The 17,196-nt window shown below is 44.4% G+C and overlaps 1 protein-coding gene across 5 annotated transcripts in view; it reads left to right on the top strand.

Moving 5' to 3' along the window:
• Window positions 1-1,737, top strand: part of PRMT3 (protein arginine methyltransferase 3) — a 134,520-nt gene extending 132,783 nt beyond the window's left edge. For 4 of the 5 annotated variants that reach the window (XM_008004263.3, XM_037999575.2, XM_008004272.3 and 1 more), the window contains one exon: window positions 771-1,737. In XM_008004263.3, the coding sequence (XP_008002454.2) occupies window positions 771-880 (110 nt within the window). In that variant the 3' untranslated portion in view covers window positions 881-1,737. The remainder of the gene's footprint in view (window positions 1-770) is intronic. The other variant, XM_037999574.2, reaches the window with a different exon arrangement.
• Window positions 1,738-17,196: the final 15,459 nt, after the last annotated feature.

Raw genomic sequence — 17,196 nt, 5'->3', positions numbered from 1 at the left:
CAGCACTTTGGGAGGCTGAGGTAGTGGGCGGATCACCTGAGGTCTGGAGTTCGAGACCAGCCTGGCCAAAATGGCAAAACCCTGTCTCTACTAAAAAATACAAAATTAGCAGGGCATAGTGGCACATGCCTGTAATCCCAGCTACTTGGGAGGCTGAGGCAGGAGAAATCACTTGAACACGGGAGGCGGGGGTTGCAGTGAACTGAAATTGTACCACTGCACTCCATCCTGGGCAACAGAGAGAGACTCTGTCTTTAAAAAATAATAAAAATAAAATAATGCTGCTCTAAAAAATGAATATTGGCTAGGCGTAGTGGCTCACTCCTGTAATCCCACCACTTTGGGAGGCTGAGGCGGGTGGATCACCTGAGGTCAGGAGCTCGAGCTCCTGGCCAACATGGTGAAATCCCATCTCTAAAAATAAAAAATTAGCTGGGCATGGTGGCGCGTGCCTATAGTCCCAGCTACTCAGGAAGCTGAGGCAGGAGAATGTCTTGAACCCAGGAGGCGGAGGTTGTGGTGAGCCGAGATCACACCTCTGCACTCCAGCCTGGGAAGTTGCAGTGAGCTGAGATCGTGCCACCGCACTCCAGCCTGGACGACAGAGTGAGACTCCATCTCAAAAAGAAAAAAAAAAAATGAGTATTAACTTTAAATAAAATTTAAAAAGTGGTAAAACACAATAAAAAGAAGTGGTAGTTATACATTATTTGCTTTTCTGCTACACTGTATTCCTTGAATTCTTAACAATTTTTGCCTTTCTTTTACAGGTGAAGCCTTGAAAGGAAAGGTCACAGTTCACAAGAATAAGAAAGATCCACGTTCTCTCACCGTGACCCTCACATTGAATAATTCAACTCAAACTTACGGTCTCCAGTGAAAAAGCCATAAAAGCACACTACCTTGTTTTTAATGTGGGGTAGAGTGAGTCAGCAGGAGGGAGCTGCTTTCATGTGAGCAGACGGATGGATGATGGACTCTTCCCTAATGAGCCTCCTCAATAAGAGAGAAGTTCTTACTGTGGGAATCTGACATAGTTCAGCTGAGGAAGAGAATCAGCTGATCCTCGTGGTCTGCCACGTAATCATTTTCTTAGAAGTTTGCTCCACCAGATTTAACCAAATGTAACTCCCACCTTGAGTTTATCTATATGGAAAATCATTTACACTGGCCCGTATTTGGAAGAGAGATAGTCTTTTGTTTTTAATAAGCTTTTTACTATAAATTTTAAACAGAAATTGGTTATTTGGATGTTTTATTAAAGTAGTAACACAGGTAGTACCTATTTTATTACAGACTCCTCAGAGGAGGAGTTTTTAATTGTATTATTTGCTAGAAAATCAGGATGTAATAAAGATTAGTGTAAAAAAATCTAAAATATGGAAAATAGCTTCAGCCTTCTTATATAAATCATATATACAGACAGCCTAATTGATTAAGGTTCTCATTTTGTAGTTTCTTCCCTCTTTGTGACTATTCCTTAGCCTTAAAGATTTTTAGTACTGCCCAGAAAATCTAATTTCAATACATTTATCCTAGGTTTCATGAAAGTTTTTAAAGATTGGGATAAATATGTACTTATTTACTAATGTATCATCTTTTTCAAACTAGATTTATGTGCAAAGGTTAAACATGTAACTGTTACTATACTTAGCACTCTATAAAGTTGTCATTTACAATTACTGATTGAATTTGAAATGTAGAATGAAAAAGCTTCAATAAAATGTATCAAACAACTTATAAAATATTTTTAAAATATTTATATTATAAAAAGTTGCAATAAAACGTATCAAACAACATTATAAAATATTTCAGCTGGGTGTGGGGGCTCATACCTATAATCCCAGCATTTGGGAGGCCAAGGCAGGAAGATCACTTAAGGCCAGGAGTTTGAGACAGCCTAGGCGACATAGTGAGACCAGGTCTGTACAAAAATTATTTTTAAATTAGCCAGGCATAGTGGTGCATGCCTGTAGTCCTAACTACTTGGGAAGCTGTGGTGAGCAGATTGCTTGAGTCCAGGAGTTGGAAGCTACAGTAAGTCAAGATCGTGCCACTGCACTCCAGCCTGGGTGACAGAGAAAGACTCTCTAAAAAAGTTAATTACTTAAAAGTAAAAATAGGGCCAGGCATGGTGGTTCATGCCTAAAATCTCAGCACTTCAGGAGGCCAAGGCAGGAGGATTGTTTAAGGTCAGGAGTTCAAGGCCAGCCTGGGCAACACAGGGAGACTCCATTCTACAAAAAATTAGCCAGGTGTGGCACACACCTGTAGTCCCCAGCTACTCTGGAGGCTAAGGCAGGAGGATCCCTTGAGCCCAGGAGGTGAAGGCCACAATGATCACACCACTGCATTCCAGCCCGGGTGACAGTGTTAGGCCCTATCACTCATTTATCACTCATAAATAGATAAGTTTCAACATATTAAGGCCTTTTGTAAAATCAGAAGCATTTAAAACAAGTCTTACTTAACAAAGGCATTATTTTTAAGAAAATAAGACTTTTAAGGAGAGGCATTCCACATGCCTCCTTTTTAAGTTCAGCATTTGGTTCTTTGTCAAAACAAGACATACACCAGGCAGCTTAACATAGTGTTGAGAAGCATTAGCTATGGAGTCAGTGCCTAGGTTCAAATCCTAGCGCCAGCTCTTACTTGCTGTATGATCTTAGTCACTTTCCTTAACTTCTCTCTCCCTCCATGAACATGCCAATTTATGAGTTAATAAATCAAGAATTTAGATCAGTACCTGGCACATAGAAAACAATATTAGGTGATAGAATCATCATTATCCATTCAAGGATTCCCTTTCCAAAGAATATATGGCACCTACATTAGATCAGTTTAAGAATTGTCATGTTCATCAGATAGTAATTATTGCCCTAGTACATGAATGGGTGAGAAGATTCTGATGGGCATTAATATTTAAAGTGGCAAAATCTGTTTCAACAAGAAATTGTCTTTGGTCTCTTAGAAAACTGGCCTAGCAATGAGGAGGAAAAACCTCTTCGAATGATGGTTTTAAGACCATAAGCCTAGTCTTCCTTCACAAGCATGATTTGCTTTCACTGGGCTAAACCAGTCAGCTTGTTTTCACTATGGATTTGAACTCAGACCATTACTAGAAATTTATGGTGCTGATAACACAGTTTCAACTACTTGCAGTTTTGTCTTGAATGGCTTCCTACACAAATTTGAGTAGGTTAGGGTGATAAATAAGGAGGCCAAAAAGATTTAATGAATTTTTAAAGTAAGCAAAAACGATCGGATTTTTTGTTTTCTTTCATTGAAAGTGAATACCAAGTATTTCCTATTGTATAAACTTCTTAAAAATTATTTCTCTTCAGAACTCCCGTTAGGTTTCCATCAGATTTCCACCTGGTGACACTTTATTCTCTTCAGGTTATAACTAGCCCAGCTGCAGTTAGTGGCTCTTTGTTCGTTTCAATTAGCTTTCCAAGGCCAGGACATTCTTATTTGTGTGCCCAAGCATTTTATGAGAACATAAGTGTCCAAATGTTAGCTCTTCAATTAGAATTTCCACCTTCAAACTGCTGTAAAAAATAAGTACTTTGTAGTCTTTGACAATGATACAGTGTGCTTTTCTGTTGTGACAGATGGGCATTTATAGCTATCAGTGTACTCTGTTCCAGGGATTTTATTTCCATTAAGAAAATGCATTTTTCCTCTATCTTCCTTTGTGATATTGTGTTTTGTAATGTGTGGGGCTCATCTCAATATGACGGTCATCTATAGCAGAACAGTGGGGTCTGAAGAGAGCACTTCGGAAGGAGTGTTCCCAAGAAACAGACCTCTCAAGGGTGTACAGAATGGTCCAATAAGTAGCCATAATGGCTACAGAGCACACTCCATGATTAATCAGGCAGCTGTAGTTTAACTTTGAAACAATCCCTGTTTGCATTAGGGAGGAGTGAGAAAGTCTGGTCCTACAGAGTTGTTTTTTTTTGTTGTTGTTTAAATCAATGTGGATTAATCAGTGTAGTCCACCTGTGTCCTTCAGCATTCTACCTCTCACTTTTGATGATGATGTAAAATATAATGTGTGATATTGACTTGAGATCAGTCCATAAGAGTCTTACCAGACATGCTCTCAAGCTTTCAACAGGGAAATTAAAACAATATGATATGCCACTTTGCTTTTAATGACCATGCCAAAAATCATAATTTACACTGCTGGGCTGTAACATATACCCAGAATATCCAGGTATTCAGATTTTTCTGTGTAGGAGAATAACAAAAACATGTCAGGTTTGCAACACTGTCAGAGTTTCAGCCGCACTTTAAATCATTTGCAGAAATAAATAGTTTAAAAACTTGATGCTATACTATTTATATTATTTCACTCCTTTGAGAGAAACTGACTTGTAGTGAGAGACCTGTTAGGTGAGATGCCCAAGGTCAAGCCCTGTCGAATGCAGGGTTGGCAAACTGCAGCCCCGGGCCCGAACCCACCTGCCCTCTGTTTTGGTAAATAAAATTTTATTGAACACAGTCACACTTAATTCATTTTTATACTCTCTGTAACTGCTTTTGTACTGTCATGGCAGAGTTCAGTAATTGTGACAGAGACTACGTGGCCCCCAAAGCTGAAAATATTTACCAGCTGTCCCTTTACAGAGAAAGTTTTCCAACTCCTAGCTCTGTAAGGCTTGTAATGGTAGCAAGTTACTTATTTGCTGTTATAGCTGAGAGTGAGGTGATGATAATAGGGAAGCCAATTCTGGGTCAAACAAATGTAGGTAAGATTTATAATCTGAGGCCGGGCGTGGTAGCTCAGGCCTGTAGTCCCAGCACTTTGGGAGGCCAAGACGGGTGGATCCCCTGAGGTCAGGAGTTCGAGACCAGCCTGACCAACATGGTAAAACCATGTCCCTACTAAAAATACAAAATTAGCCCGGTGTGGTGGTGCATGCCTGTAATCCCAGCTACTCAGAAGGCTGGGGCAGGAGAATTGCTTGAACCCAGGAGGCGGAGGTTGCAGTGAGCTGAGATCGTACCACTACCCTCCAAGCCTAGGCAACAAGAGCAAAACTCTGTCTCAAAAAAAAAAAAAAAAAAGGATGTATAATCTGTATAGAAAACCTACTCAGATGAAGGACTAAATTTGTTTTTAGTTCCAGTCAAGAAAGAACAGCTCCCTTTTGGAGCAGAGATGGCTAATGCCATAGATAAAATATTTCTTCATAGAACTCATTAATGATCATGGCAGAGAAGATATAAATGCACAACAGAACACATAGATTTTAAGAACTATGGTTTTTTTCTTTAATGTGGAGCTAAGCAACTGGATATACTCCATTTATGAACATAGGATTAAACCTAAATTGCTAAAAAAGATACAGCATTTACATGAAAGTGATGTTTTGAATTGTAACAATGAGTGCCTTCTATAAAGAGAATTAGTAAAACTGAAACTTTGTAGCTGATTATCAACTCCATTTAAAAAGTTTTAATTAGACCAGAAGAAATCTGCAAACAGAACTTTTGTTTGTTTTTGGTTTTGTTTTGAAATAGGGTCTCGCTCCGTCACCCAGGCTGGAGTACAGGGGCGCTATCTCACTGCATCCTTGACCTCCCAGGGCTCAGGGGATCCTCCCACCTTAGCCTCTCTAGTAGCTGGGACTACAGGCACGTGCCAACACACCTAGCTAATTTTTGTTTTTTGTAGAGATGGGGTTTCACCATGTTGCCCAGGCTGGCCTCCAACTTCGGAGCTCAAGGGATCCGCCCACCTCAGCCTCCCAAAGTGCTGGGATTACAGGCGTGAGCCACTGCTCCCAGCCTCAACAGAACATTTTAAAGCTAGAGATGGTTACCCCTGCCCGTGAGCTACAAAATAACCCAGCTAGTGAATAACTTCTGAGCCTTAAAGAAGGTAATTGCAACGGTCTTCAAGATAGCTCTGGACCCAAAACTATCAACATTAGGAGAGACAAGTTTTAACAAGTCTTGAGATTCCTTAATGCTTTCCCTGCTTGGATGTCACCCAAGAACATGGCACTACTGTTGCAGTGATGCATGGGGCCATGGCAAGATATATAAAGTACCTGCACAGCTATCCACACATGCTTTGTTGACTTGGAGGCTCAGCGGTATTAAGTCTCTTCATGATTTTGAGTGTTTCCTTGCTATAAAGTTAAACTTTTTCAAGAACGATAAAGGAAGCACTTTTAAAATATCTTAGTAATTCATTTGACCTTTCCAATGAAGTTTTCATCTGTTGTCTCACCATCCTGGTTAACGTGGAGCTGTTCACATTATCAGTTCTAGAGTGTAGCTAAACGCACACACAAATGTTGCCACTTAGTTGTAATTAAAGTGAAGGTAATCTGATAATAAAGGAGGCAATTAAGTAAATTATAGCATATTTTATGGAATATTATGCATTCAAGAAAAATCAGTATGTCCTCAAGGCAGCATGGAAAAGCTCATGATAAAAAGATAAAGCAAGATAAGGTTACACTGATTAAAAGAAAAAGTCAACACATGCTAAAATGCTTCAAGAAAAAAGTGTCAGTGATTGGATTATAAGTGGCTTTTTCCTCTAATTAAACTATCTATAGTGTTGCATAACTTTTGTAAGTTTTTAAAATATATTCTTAAACAAAACTGAGTAGCTGAAATCATTTTGCAAAGTGTCGATATAAGAAATGAACCCACCAGATCACCCCATCAGCTTAGATGGAATGTGGAAGGCCAAAATTCTGCATACTCTGGCAAGACGCACCCCTCCGTCTCTGCCGACAATCCCAGGCTTGAAAACATTGTTTGGAGACCATCAGGACTAATTTCATGATGCCCTTTATTCTTATTCATGCCAATCACCAAGAAGCCCAGGTTTCACAGTTCATTCTGCACCCCCCATTTCTAATCTTCATGCAGTGCCAGTATATCCCCATTTTCTAAATAAAATCCTGAGATCATTGCCAAGATCACTGCTTCCCCTGAAGCCTTCTTAAATGGGAGCTATCTTCTCGTGCACCACTCATCGCCCTGGACTTGGCTGTAAGGTGGGAGACTTCTTGTTTTTGGTTGCCAATCATAGACCATTCTCCTTCCTTCTACTGCTTTTACATCTTGAATCACTTGTCATCAAGACTGTTAACACCAACCACCTAACCTTGTCAGCATCATCACCCCAACCCTAGGTCACTCACCTCATTCCTGTTTTCTTTCCATTGTTTTGCCTTTAATTTACATACAATAAATTGCACATTTTAATTGCATACTATGATGAGTTTTGACAAATGTATGCACCCTTGCAACTGTCACCTCTCCCACCTCCTTAAAAATGTCAGCCCCTAACTCACTGCCCACACTGCTCCTGCCTAATCAGAGTCAGTATCAGTATCATGTGGATGATCCTTTATTCCCTGACCTTTTGGTTCATTGGCCTCCTCCAGTGATCTTGTCTCCACCTGACCTCAGCTACTCACCCCTCTTGTCACCCTCTAGAATTGGCCATAACCCAGAACTCCAATGGCAGCTTGATCTTAATTTTAAGTATCATTCTCACTACCTATTTTTTCAGCTTGCTCTCTTTAGTATCACAAAGCTTCGGGTACTGAGGCTGAGGCCAGCCTCTGTCCCTGTGCCTCATGCCCCACTCCCTTAATTACTCAGATGTTTTGTCAGCATTTCTCCCCTTTCCCGTGCATCATCACCGTTTCCCTCCGCTGCTCCCCAATTAGCAAACAAATAGGCTATAGTTTCTCCTATCTTGGTTCCACTTCTCTTTCCTGCTACTGCCACATTTCTAGTTTTCCCTTTACACTGAAAACCCTCAAAAAGAATTGTGTTTACTGCTTTCTCTATTTCCATTGTTTCACCTATGATTTATATACAATAAGTTGCACGCATTTTAATTGTATGAGTTTTGACAATTGTATACACCCTTGCAACCATCACCTCTAGTAATATTTAGAACACTTCCTTCACACCAAAAAGTTTCCTTGTGCCACCTTGCCGCCAACATTTGTCCTCACGTTCCTCCTCAGGCAGACACTAATCTGATTTCTATCAATGGTAAATATGTTTTGCCTGTGTTAGAACTTCATCTAAATGGTGTCTTGGTCCATTTGTGCAACTATAACAATACCACAAACTGGGTAATTTATAAAGAACAGAAATTCATTTTTCTTACAGTTTTGGAGTCTAGGAAGTCCGAGATCAAGGCACCAGCAGGTTTGGTTGTCTGGTGAGGGCTGCTCTCCGCTTCCACGATGGCACCTTGTTGTTGCATCCTCCAGAGGGGAGGAACCCTGTGTCCTCACACAGCAGAAGCGCAGGTGGGCACAGTGGCTCACTCCTGTAATCCCAGAACTTTGGGGAGGCTGAGGCAGGAGGATCGCTTGAGCCCAGGAATTCAAGAGCAGCCTGGGCAACAAAGTGAGACCCCCACGCTCTACAAAAAGAAAGTTAGCCAGGCATGGTCGCACACACCTGTGGCCCCAGCTACCTGGGAGGCTGAGGCAGGAGAGGGTGTGTTGAGCACAGTAGGTCAAGACTGCATTCAGCCATGTTTGTGCCACAGCACTCCAGCCTGGGTGACAGAGTGGGACCCCGTCTCAAAGACAAAAAAGAAGGCAGAAGGGCAAGAGGGCCAAAAGTTGTCTGAAGCCCCTTTTATAAGGGCCTTAATCCAATTCAAGAGGGAGCAGCCTTCGTTGCCTAATCACCTCTTAAAGGCCCCACCTCTTATTACCATCACATTGGCCATTAAGTTTCAACACCTGTGTTTTGGAGCGGACACATTCAAACCACAGCAAATGGAATCATGCTGTGTATACCCTTGTCTCCGGCTTCACTCAGCATGTTTTTTGAGATTCACCATGTTATGTTTCAGTAGCCCATTCCCTTCTATTACTCAATATTATTCTATATTATAAAAGGAATACCACTTATTTGTTTATCCATTCACCTGCGGGTGAACATTTGGGCTGTTTCCAGGTTTTGGCTGTTATGAATTAAGCTGTTATGAACATTTGTGTACAAATCTTTCTTGAGCCCACCCTCACCAGGCCCTTACCTCCACCACCCCATTCCAACTACTCTTATCAAGCTCACTAGTGAACTATGTTAATTCCAGTAACCAGTTCTCAACCCTCATTTTACTTGACTTACCAGCAGTATTTGATTCACTTCCTTCTTGAAACACTTTGCTTGCTGTTATGGATTGAATGTTTATATTCTCCCAAAATTCGCTCGGGCATACCTCAGAGATACTGCAGGTTCAGTTCCAAATCACCACAGGAAAGTAAGTCACACACATTTTTTGGTTTCCTAGTGCATGTAAAAGTTATGTTCACACTATACCGTTAAGTGTATGATAATTTGCATATGTCTAAAAAAAGTACAGACCTTAACTTAAAATTACTTTATTGCTAAAAAATGCTGATATAGAGATACGAAGTAAGCACATGCTGTTGGAAAAACGGCACCAATAGACTTGCTCGATGCAAAGTTGCCACGAGCTCTCAATTAGTAAAAAAATATATATTTCATAATACATATAAATTAGTTATATATAATAGTAAATATATATAATTAGTAAAACATATATGTGTATATATATAGGATTTCAACATTCAGGCATACCTCGTTGTATTGTGCTTCACTTTATTGCACTCCAAAGATACTGCATATATGTGTGTGTGTGTGTGTGTATATATATACACACACACAGTATCTTTGGAGCGCAATAAAGTGAAGCACAACACAACGAAGTATGCCTGTATGTTGAAATCCTAACCCTCAATGTGATAGTATTAGGAGGGGGATGGCTTTTGAGAAACAATTAGGCCCGAAAGGTTGCACCCTCATGAATGAGATTAGTGTCCTTAAAGAGCTCTTTTGCCCTCTTTCTGCCAAGTGAGGAAACAATGAGAAGTCAGTGGTCTACAACCTGAAAGAGAACCCTAACCAGAACCCAGCCAGAACCCAATCCATGCTGGCATCGTGATCTTGTACTTTCAGCCTCTAGATGGTGAGAAATAAATTTCTGTTGTTTCTAAGTCACCCAGTGTAGAGTACTTTGTTACAATAACTGAACTAAGACACGGCTTTCCCCGCTCTCCTCCCTCCTCCTTGGCTGTCTTCAGTTTCCCTTGTTCTTCCTCATCTCCTCACCTTTAACATGTTGGCACCTTAGTCCTGGGATCTCTTTTCTGTCCCTCCCTTGGGGATTTCATCCAGTCTTACAGCTTTAAATACCTAGATACTGATGACTCCTAGAGGTATTTATCCATCCGTCTATCTTCCAGGGCAGTCTCCTGTGTATAACTGTGTACATGGCATCTCTCCTTGGATGTCTAATGGGCATCTCAAACTTTGCATAGTCAAAGCTGAATTTCCAATCTTTCCCCAAACCCTGTCCCTGCTGTCTTCCTCCATCTCACTGAATGGACTCCATCTTTCAGTAGCTCAGGCCAGAAATTGTAAAGTCATCCTTGACTTCTTTCACACCATATCCAAACTGGTTAACAACTCTAGGATCTACCTTCAAAATTCATCCAGAACCAGAGTATTTCCCAGTACTTATTAGTGCCAACCTGGTCCAAACCATCATTGTCTTCCACCTAGATCATTGATTCTCAAAGGTAATGCACAGACTCTGGCAGTTCCCAAAAACCCTTGCTGGCAGTCACGAGAGAAAAACTATTTTTGGCATAGTACTAACACATTGTTTGCCTTTTTCACTGTATCAACATTGGCACTGATGGTGCAACAACAATGAAAGGTAAACTTGCTGGCTCCTTAGCACAGATCAAGGCACCAAACTATACTAATGGTCATTGCATTCTTTTGTTTGTTTGTTTGTTCGTTTGTTTGAGATGGAGTTCAGCTCTTGTTGCCCAGCTGGAATGCAGTGGTGAGATCTCACCTCTCCACAACTTTCGCCTCCCAGATTCAAGTGATTGTCCTGCCTTAGCCTCCCAAGTAGCTGAGATCACAGGCATGCGCCATCACATCCGGCTGCATTGCATTCTTTATTACCACATACTCTCTAAAATATCCTTGATAAGCTGGACACAGTGGCATGTGCCTGTAGTCCCAGTTATGTAGGAGACAGACTGGAAGGATCTCTTGAGCCCAGGAACTTGAATCCAGCCTGGGCAATAGAGCAAGATCTTGTCTCAAAAAAATAAAAGAAAGAAAAGAAAAGAAAAATTCTTGGCTGGGTGAGTTGACTCAGGCCTGTAATCCCAGAGCTTCAGGAGGCTGAGGTGGGTGGATCATCTGAGGTCAGGAGTTTGAGACCAGCCTGGCCAACATGGTGGAACCCCGTCTACTAAAAATACAAAAATTAGCCAGGCGTGGTGGCTCACACCTGTAGTCGCAGCTACTCGGGAGGCTGAGGCATGAGAATCACTTGAACCCAGGAGGCAGAGGTTGCAGTGAGCCAAGATTGCACCACGGCACTCCAGCCTGGGCAATAGAGCGAGACTCCATCTCAAAAAAAAAAAAAAAAAAAAAGAGAGAGAGAAAAGAAAAAAACTATTGATGAAGCTGTAAAACAAAACAAAACAAAAAGCTAATTTTTTAAAATTCTGAACCTTGAATATATGTCTTTTCAAAATTCTGTGTGATACTAATAAAGCACTTCTGTTGCATCCTGAAATATAATGTTTGCCTTGAAGAAAAGCACTTATACAATTGAACTGTGAGCTACACTAGACACATTTTTTTATGGAACATCATTTTTACTTGAAAGAATCACTGACAGACAAACCATGGCAGACGTTTTTCTGCAAAAGAAAAAAGTGAGCTTATCACTTCAAGTAAGATAACTAGTAGTATTTGTTACTAATGATAAAATTCAAGCTTTCAGGCTAAAATGTGAATTTTAGAAAATACGTAATTTTCTACTGTGAACTTGAGGCTTCCCAATTTTTAGATTTTGAGATTAGTGGTAATAAGAAATATGATTTTTTTATATTCTAGAACAAAATTGTCAACATTTGGAAGATCTGCATAACCCAGTGATCTATATTTCCCCCCAAATGGATGATCTTACAAATTTTCATTCAATGGACAAGATAAACCACTGGATTTGAATGTAACAATACAAAAATTTACTGATGTGATTTCAGTTTCCACATTGCACCTGACGTTTGTAAGGGCAAACTGAAACTGGAGCTGAACCGGGAACAAAGACACAAGGCAAATGGCAGTGAGAATAGCCTTTATTAGGACTCGCGGGAGAGGTTACTCGGTCCAAAGGTGTGGGCCGAGGAAGTCGCACTGAGGGAGGAGGGTAGGGGCTTTTTATAGCCCGAGAGGTAGGGAGCTGGTTGTGCAAACAGGGCCTGGGGGGGGGTCTTGAAACTACTAGGGCAGGAGTTGAGTAAGGGTCATGAGGAAGGGGTCTTTGGAAACTGTCAACTGAAACTGCTGTTTACGAACTTGTGGAATGCAGGTGAGCTGCGGGTCATGGGGGAGTGTGGTTGCCCAGCCGGAACTCTGACGCATGTAAGTCTGCAGGTGTGTACAAGGGTGAAGGGAGTCTTTAACAAAACGCCTGCTATGCTGGGTATTGCCGCCATGTTGGGTCTAGATTCCTGCCTAACATTCCGACCTCTTTCTAATAAGAAAATGGGGCGACATGTTCATCTGGCTGCTTCCTGCTGGTATGGGTCATCGTGGGGTTCTTCGGAGGTCGGAACTCGGGTATAGGGGTGGAGCAGCATCTGATTGAAAGTGACCTGGGACACTTCTTTCATGCAGTCCTGGATGAAGCGGAGGACACAGGGAGCTATGAGCAGTAAGAAGCCAATGATTAGTAAGGGGCTTAGGAAGGGTAGGACCCAGTCAGTCATGGACGACTGCCACCACCTGAATGGAGACTCTAATTCTGAGGTTTTTTTGTGGAGTCCTTCTCGGACTTTTTCTAGAGTGAGGAAGTTGGTTTCTACTAGTACTGACTCCTTGATGTAGTGGCAGCATTCTTCATTAAGGAACATACAGGTCCTGCCTTTGTCAGTCGTAAGGAGGTTGAGTGCTCTGCGATTCTGGGCTGCCACCTGGGCCACTGAGGTGATCTGTCATTGGAGGGAAGCCAGGGATTCTGCCGAAGCTTCTATTGCTACCTGTAATCAGGCTGAAAGATCTTGAGAGGATCAGACAGAATGAGTTAAGGCTCCAGTTCCAAGGCCAGAGGCCACGAGGGATGCGGCTAAGGAGACTCCAATCATTAGCAGAAGGAATACTGCTCTTGCCTGGCGGGGGCAGGCAAGCGGCAGAAGAGAGGATAGCTCAGCTTCACTGTACAGGGTGAGGCTGGGAACTAGGGAGATGGGAACGCATAGAGTAGTGTCGGAAGCCTTGAGAGTTTTTGACAGGGTGGAGTTGCACCAAAAATACCTGCCTTGGGGGGCAGTGAGATTTGGAGGCGCTGATCCTCTCCGGTTGCACCAGGAAGCATTAGGGGTGGAGTTGCAAAAGGGGAGTTGTTGTCTAAGTGGGTCTTGGAACAAAGGAACTTCCCCCAGGGCTTGGCTGGGAAGGGGAAAGGAGGGGGTTAGGTTAGAGGAGTTGAAAGGGCTAAGGGTACTGCAACCAGTGGGGGCTTATTCAAGACTGCACACAAGAAACAACAAGAGATGTTGTGTACCTCGGCCATGTGTACCACTTGAGCCCCTTCCCTGACTAAGGTTAGCCAGGAAAAAGGGTTGTTGCTGTCCTGGGGCTTGCTGCTGTCCTGGGGCTTGCTGCTGTCCTGGGGCTTGCTGCCTGGGCTAGAGCTGAGATGGCTTCCTCCTGTTGTCTGATGTCAGAGGCCAGGCTGACGAGGCTGCTAAAACAGTCCAAGTCAGCTGGGAAGAAATATGAGTGTCTGGATCTTCCAATGTAAAAGCAAACAGAAAGTGGCAGTCTGGGTGTAGAGGGAGGGTAAAGAAGGCATCCTTCAGGTCAAGGACAGTGAAATGGGTGGTGTCAGGGGGAATGTGCGAGAGGAGTGTATATGGATTAGGAACAACTGGAAAGGTAGGGACTACTGCCTCATTAATGAGGCATAGGTCCTGTACGAGACGATAGGCCCCAGAGCTTTTCTGTACAGGCAGGATAGGAGTATTGCATGGTGAGTTGGCTGGAATTAGAATGTGCTGTTGGAGCAGGCATGTAATGATAGGTTTTAATCCCTGTCGATGTTCAAGGGAGATAGGGAACTGGGGTCTAGAAGGGAACTTGGAAGGGTCTTTTAGCCGGATGTGGACCGGAGTGTGGTGCTGGGCAATGATCGGGGTGGAGGTGTCCCACACCTCAGGGTTAATGGGGACTGGAAACGGGAGTGGGAGCTCAGCCTGGTGGAGTCCGTCAGGTGAGAGGAGGGGGAAGAGGAACACAAAGTGTGCGGAGGGGTTGGGTCGGAAGTGAACTGAGGCCCCTAGCTTGGAGAGGAGATCTCGTCCTAACAAGGGGACTGGGCACGAAGGAATGATAAGAAATAAGTGTGAGAAGAGGGAGCCATCCAGGCGGCAAGACAGAGGAGGAGTCTGGCGGTAGGTGGAGGGAGTGCCGTCAATTCCCATGACTGTGACAGGGGAGGGATGGCTGGGGCCACTAAAGGAAGGCAAAACAGAGTAGGTAGCCCCCGTATCCATAAGGAAGGATATGGACTTACCCGCTACCTGGAGCATGACCCTGGGCTTGGCGAGAGTGAGAGGGGTCCCCGAGTCTGGGCCTCTTCAATCTTCATTAGTGTCGAGGAGCTGGAAGGCGCTTCCAATACCTGGAGGAGGGTCGTCACGTGGAGGCACAGTGACCGTCCTTAGGTCGGGGCAGTCTGACTTCCAGTCGCCCATCTGCCGACAGTTTGGACAGGGGCGAGTTGGCTCCTTTGGGTTAGGGCACTGCCTGGCCCAGTGGCACTTGAAGCAGGCACCAGATGGCGCTCGGGTAATACCTCCTTTCTGGGAGCTCCCGCAGCCGGCTGGCCTTAGGGCTGCTACCAAGGCCTGGGTTTGGAGTTGTACCTTCTGTTTTAGCCTGGCCTGTCGTTGGGCCTCAGCTGCTTCCTCCCTGGAGTTGTAGACCTTGAAGGCCAGTTTGACTAAATCCTGGATGGGAGTTTGAGGGCCTTCCTCTGCCTTTTTTAACTTTGTTTGGATATCAGGGGCTGACTGAGAAATGAAATATGAGGCCAAGATGGTCCCCCCTGCGGGGGAGGCAGGGTCAAGGCGAGTGTACTGAGTCACCCGCCTCAGTCAGCCGGATAAGAAAAACAGCTGGATTTTCATCTGTGCCTTGGACTACCTCCTTTAGTTTGTTAAAATTGACTGACTTATTGGAGGCTGCCTGCATGCCAGCAAGAAGGCACTGGACCATCATATCTCGGCGGTGGCGGCCTGCCTGACCAACTTGCTAGTCCTAGTTGGGCTCGGCTGAGGGCACCGCCTCAGTGCCAACTGGCATGGCGTGGTCAGTTAAATGAGCCTGGTCAGCGTGCTGCCTGGCTGCTGCTAGAATACATTCCCGTTCCTCAGGGGATAGGGTTGAGGTCATAACGACATGGGGATCATGCCGGATGAGGTCATACACCTGGCACAGGTATCTGAACTTTTTGAAATACTGAGTGGGGTTGGCCAAGAAAGAGCCTACACGCTGTTCAATCTTAGACAGGTCTGCCAGCAAAAACAGCACATGGACCCGGACTACTCCTTCGGCGCCTGCCACCTCTTGCAAGGGACACAGGAGGTCGGTCCTGGACCGCCTAGGCGCTGAGACAGGCGAGGAAGGGGAGGAGGTGGAGGTAAGGGAGACAGAATCTGTCGGGTTTGGCGAGGGCACAGGAGGGGTAGAAGGGAGGGGAGGCGTTGACGAGGACGGGGATAATGGCGGGTCAGGGTAAGGAGAAGGTTGGGTGGGAGACTGAAGGGGTGGCCGGGATAGGGTGTCAGGAGGCTCAGAAAAAGAGGAGGAATCATCCCTCTCCTTGCTTGAGGGAAGAGACTTTGTGAGTAGGACCTGAGCTAATGAGCGTTGAGCGCAGAGATCTGGGTGAGAACGCAAGTCCTAAAAGGCTTGAACATAGGGTATCTCGTACCATTTGCCTAGTCTCTTGCAGAAGTTGGTCAGATCTGTGAGGATGTTAAAGTCTAGAGTGCCTTCTGCAGGCCATTGAGACTGATTTTCCAATTTATACTGCGGTCATGCTACTGTGCAGAAAAAAATGAGCCACTTTTGTTTTAGGTCTTGGCTGAGACTTAAAGTCTGGAAATTAGCCAAGAGGCACCTCAGAGGGGATTTTCGGTTTGGTTTGGACTGGGTAGTTCCCATGGTCCTAAGGCGGGCAGTCCAGCGGCAATGGGAGCGTCCTCTCACTGCCACGTGGAGTGCGGGGTATGGTGGCTTCCGGGGAGGTTGGACGTCTCCTAGTCCCTGGTGCCAAGGTCACAGTTGACCGGAGAGAGCCCCCAACACAGTCACGTGTTTCGGACAGGGGACTCCCAGAGGGAGCCTTCAGGACAGGGGGAAAACTTACCCAGCAGTGATCGAATTGAGTCTTGGATTTGGTGAAATGGCTCCTGGCTCGGAAAGGAGGTCCTGGCTCGGGGAGAGGAAGCCTGCCCGACCCGGCAGGGGTCCGGGGAGAGGGGGTCTCCTCCCGGGTTTCGGCACCAAATGTAAGGGTAAACTGAGGCTGGAGCCAAACCGGGAACAAAGACACAAGGCAAATGGCAGTGAGAATAACCTTTTATTAGGGCTTGCAGGCTAGGTTCCTCGGTCCAAAGGCGTGGGCCGAGGAAGTTGCGCTGAGGGAGGAGGGTAGGAGCTTTTTATAGCCCGAGAGGTAGGGAAGCTGGTTGTGCAAACAGGGCCTGGGGGGTCTTGAAACTACTAGGGCGGGAGTTGAGTAAGGGTCATGAGGAAGGGGTCTTTGGAAACTGTCAACCGAAACTGCTGTTTACGAACTTGTGGAATGCAGGTGAGCTGTGGGTCATTGGGGAGTGTGGTTGCCCAGCTGGAACTCTGATGCATGTAAGTCTGCGGGTGTGTACAAGGGTGAAGGGAGTCTTTAACAAAAGGCCTGCTATGCCAGGTAACGCCGTCATGTTGGGTCTAGATTCCTGCCTAACAACGTTGAAGAAACTATTTGTCAAGTTCTGGTTTAGTATTGAAGAGGACTATTGGTGTGATGCCATATTTTCTTCCTAAACTTCAACTAAAACAACTTAC

Source organism: Chlorocebus sabaeus, chromosome 1 (genome assembly GCF_047675955.1).
Source record: "Chlorocebus sabaeus isolate Y175 chromosome 1, mChlSab1.0.hap1, whole genome shotgun sequence".
NCBI lineage: Eukaryota > Metazoa > Chordata > Mammalia > Primates > Cercopithecidae > Chlorocebus > Chlorocebus sabaeus.
The sequence above is the reverse complement of the archived record's forward strand: the minus strand, read 5'-3'. Positions and strand labels throughout refer to the sequence as shown.